The sequence below is a fragment of the Myotis davidii genome, unplaced genomic scaffold (assembly GCF_000327345.1).
Source record: "Myotis davidii unplaced genomic scaffold, ASM32734v1 scaffold181, whole genome shotgun sequence".
Classification (NCBI taxonomy): Eukaryota; Metazoa; Chordata; class Mammalia; order Chiroptera; family Vespertilionidae; genus Myotis; species Myotis davidii.
Window position 1 is genome coordinate 1426448 of NW_006291504.1, and position 4398 is coordinate 1430845.

Here is a 4398-nt window from a genome sequence, read left to right on the forward strand (position 1 = left end):
TATTTTGATTAATTTAGAGAGGAAGGGAGAGGGAGAGGGAGAGATAGAAACATCAATAATGAGAGAAATTCATTGATCAGCTGCCTCCTACACGCCCCCTACTGGGGATCGAGCTTGAAACCCGGGCATGTGCTCTGGACTGGAATCGAACCGGGGACCCTTCAGTCTGCAGGCCAGTACTCTATCCACTGAACCACACCAGCTAGGCCTGGGGGGGGATTTTTAATCGCGATCTGGGTGTCTGGCTTCTTCAATTTCACATTCCACCTCAGCAGCTAAAGGCCACATCCTGTCAAATTGCCACTAAGAACGTACCAGGGGCTGCCCCCGCCCCCCAATAAAGCCGGATGGTCCGGAGACCTTGTGATCTGAGGGTTCAGTGGCCACAATGTACCAACGGGGCTGTCTGCGTGCTGACATTAGCGGGGCTGCCGCCCCCCTTAGGGCACCTCCATTTCCCCCTCCAGCAGCCGGAGGCTGAACTTTTCCCGCCCAGCTCCCGGCTCCAGTTGAAAGTATCCCCGCATTGATTTCACCCTGGAAGATGGCAACAGAGGGCGGGATTTTATTTCCGATTGTTTTCTCCCCGACGGTGTTACTGCCATTACCTTCCGTGTTGCTAGTGGTGTGGAGGCTGCTGGTCTCATTTCAGCTACTGAATGGAAAAGGTGGTTAGAAGGGTTTTTAATATGCTCTTTCCCCCAAGCTCCTCATGATTGGCACAAAACCCAAAGCAAAACAAAAACAAAAAAGCATCGTCGACATCACAAAATGCAGTTCACTGGCACAGGTACTAACGGGATAGAAAGGACTTTGGGGTCGTTTTACAATTGACGTCAAGTCGGTACGTTCGTATCTTGCACTTGGCAAGATGTGGACCCTGCTTTGCACGTGCCATTTCACCAAAAATCTATTTTAAATGGTAAAAGAAGTCGTCATCATCTTTGGTCTGAAGGTTGTGAAGTTTAATCATCGTTGTATTGCCCGATGCCAAGCGAGTCTTCACGCTGCATCCCATAGTCTCAACGTGGAGCCCCCTGCAGGCTGCGAGGAAATTAAGTCCCTGACCACAATAAATCGAGGCCCTGCCCTGCGGTCTGCTTGCCAACGGGATCCCCACAGCTTCACTGACCACCCAAATAGGTTGGGTCTCTCTAAAATGGCCAAGGCCTGAAGTTCAAAGAGCAGCATTTGTAAGTGGTGTCATTCTAAAGCATTAGAACATCTAAAAAAGATGAACATTTCAGAACTTAATTTGTTCAAATGAATATTATTTCCTTCGGAACAGTTACATTGGGAGGCAAAGCCCCAGTAATTCCATTGCTTACATTAGTGTGAGAACTGTCTTTAGTCCGTTTGGGAACTAATAAGAAAACTAGCCTCAATATGTTTAGTCATTATATATAACTTATTCCCAGACCTGGCATTAATTTTTTTTTTTTGGTGGGGGATGTTTCAAAGGTTAAACATCAAAGGACAACGATTTTTGCCGTCAGAGACATTTAAAGGAATGTGCTAACAGGTTTTTAGGGGTTTCCGGAAGGTGGTTTTCAAGCCGCGTCAGCACAACTTAGAACTGTGCACAATCCCTTGAGGTGAGTGACCTCGGGGACACCGCTCACCTTTCTCCTGGCCTCGTGTCTCTGTGGCCTGGTCCTGCCCCCCTCCCCCCCGTACCCACCCTCCGTCTCTGTGGCCTGGCCCTGGCCCTGTCGATGGCTGGCTGGGGACCTCGGGCAGGCTGCTAATTTCGTTTCGTCTGAAAAACGATGCGAAGGACCAGGGGCCCACAGAGCATCTTCCCAGCTCTCTCATGCCAGGACAAGGACACAGCACTCCCTAGACTTTGACTAAAAGGTTTGGCTCAGGGGATAGAGCGTCTGCCTGCAGACTGAAGGGTCCCAGGTTGGATTTCCATCAGGGGTGCATGCCTGGGGTTGTGGGCTTGATCCCCAGTAGGGGGCGTTCGGGGGGCAGCCTATCAATGAGTCTCTCTCATCATTGATGTTTCTATCTCTCTCCCTCTCCCTCTCCCTCTCTGAAATCAATACAAATATTTTTTTTAAAAAAGAAAAAGAAACAAGTCACTATAGGCTACCATACTGTCAATGTATTGTCATGTCAATCATTGAGGATGTTCCTTCCATAGTCTCTTCTTCTCACACTTACATGGTTACATTTAGTCCCATTTGAGGGCAAGAACAAAGTTTTTATTCATTTGAATGTGGGACACGGCAGACCTTTACAATGTTTTATTGCAGATCAGAGGCTGTATCTACTTTGGGGGGCGGGGGCAGAAGGAGAATGTGCAAAAAAGAAATGATTTGGTTTTGTGTTATTTTGTAAGCTATTCTCTTTTTTTCTCCTACAGAAGACTGACACTTTCAAATCAGATACCCTTGTCATATGAGCTCGTCATGTTTTTAAAATTCTGCCAACACACCTGGTTCTTAGTATGACACCAGTCTCCATCTGATTTCAGCCCTGACCTGACCGACTAGACCAGTGATGGCGAACCTTTAGAGCTCGGCCTGTCAGCATTTTGAAAGACCCTAACTTAACTCTGGCGCCGTGTCACATATAGACATTTTTTGATATTTGCAACCAGAGTAAAACAAAGACTTATATTTTTGATATTTATTTTATATATTTAAATGCCATTTAACAAAGAAAAATCAACCAAAAAAATGAGTTCGCGTGTTATAGGTTCGCCATCACTGGGCTATACTCTTTAAAGCGCGGCCCTTCCCTCTGTAGAAGTTGCTCGCCTTAGAGGTGAGATGCTGGTTAAAGCATCCTTCCTGCAAGGCTGCCAGCGGCAGGTACTCACAGGGCAGGCCTGGCTCTATTTAAGTGGGTTTCTTTCTTCCTTCCTTCCTTTTTTTAGTATCCCGGGCTTACAGGCCGGTCTTTTTCATCAGAAATGTCAGCAAAGTCTTTGAATTAATGAACTGTGAAGTGCTCAAAAACCACACCATTTCAGAAAGTATCCTTCCAGGATACAACACTAATGGGAGGTGACCCCTGAGTTGGAGCCAAACATCCCACTCTGACTAAAGAGAATTAAGATAACCACTGGCTCCGGCACCACCTCTCTGAACAAAGACCCAGGCGGAGAGCAGAAGTGATGAGGGGTGGGGGGAGGTCGGCGCTGGAGCGGCGATCTGGGGAAACGTGTTTATGTTACAGTCTCTTTAGCTCTGCGGAGCACTTCCGCCAAATAATGGAATTACACAAACCCCCCTATAAAACATGCCAGGTGGAGAGAAGCAGAGGATGGAGCAGGGGGGTACGATCAGAAGGCTGATTAAATAAACCTGAATTGTAAGTCCTGGGATGCACCTAATGTAGGTTTTGTGTTCTTTAATTTAGCTATTAAAAAAAAACAAAACAAGGGCAGTGTAACTCCTTCAATCTTTTTGCAATTCTGCATGGTTGAGCATTTGAAATGAGTTTGTGTATCACCCCCAGGCGCTGATTCAGACTTGATTGGGGCAAAGCAGATTGCCTGGGCTTATTTTTATCCACGTCACTGGGGACGTTATGTCGCCAAAGGAACCAAAAATGCGCTGCTCGGTGGCCAAATTATCACCTCTCCTTCGACCAGACGGGGCAGCGAGCCCCCTCAACAAGTTGCCGACCTCCGTGTTACAGCAATGTCAGGTCAACTTGAGAAAGTGGAGAGCGAGCCCTCAACACGAATAAAAAGAAACAACCAACAATCCTTATAATTATCATCATCTGCTGCTTTTCCCTCTTTTGGCAAAGAAACACTCCATCCATTTGCAGAAATCGCCCGCGGAAACGTTACATCAAAACTAATCACAACGATTAAAATCAGCTTTTCAGTGCAAGAGGAGGGGAAAACGCGAGTTGGAGGCTGGAATACGACTGTTTTTTCCACCAAAAAAAATAATAATAATCGGGGGGCAAATTTCCTACGTGTATATTTATCTATACGTTTGTGTAGACCTTTATTTTTTGAAGGAGATCAATTGTCTGCCCTGTGACCAGTTAATCTGATTTAAGTTTTATTTTGGAGATGGATGTAGACGGAGGTAGAGGCATGAGCTAATTGTATCCTGATCCTTGCCTTGAGGGGTTTAAAAGCCCCGGAGCAACTCTTCTCTGTATTTTGTTCTGTCTACCTTCGCCAAGCTCCTGCATTTCTCTCTGGTGTGGCGAGCCGAGCACATCGCTGGGAGAGAAATCGGAAAAGGGGGGAGAGGAACAGGAACAGGGGACTTGGAGAGAGACTTTGTGCTTCAATGTTTCAGGTAAGATCTGACGGTTCGGGCTTGTTATTATTTGCTAAGGAGGGTACGGCTGGGACTTGGGGCGCAACTCGCTTTTACGCATGTGCCAGGCATGGGCGAGAGCGCGGCTCGCTCCACACGC

At 46.9% G+C, this 4398-nt stretch overlaps 1 protein-coding gene across 1 annotated transcript in view; it reads left to right on the forward strand.

Moving 5' to 3' along the window:
• The first annotated feature begins 4230 nt into the window (after positions 1–4230).
• Positions 4231–4398, forward strand: part of KCTD1 (potassium channel tetramerization domain containing 1) — a 152168-nt gene continuing 152000 nt past the window's right edge. Inside the window, exon 1 of the mRNA XM_006764873.2 lies at positions 4231–4277. Within this exon, the coding sequence (XP_006764936.1) occupies positions 4269–4277 (9 nt within the window). The 5' untranslated portion in view covers positions 4231–4268. The remainder of the gene's footprint in view (positions 4278–4398) is intronic.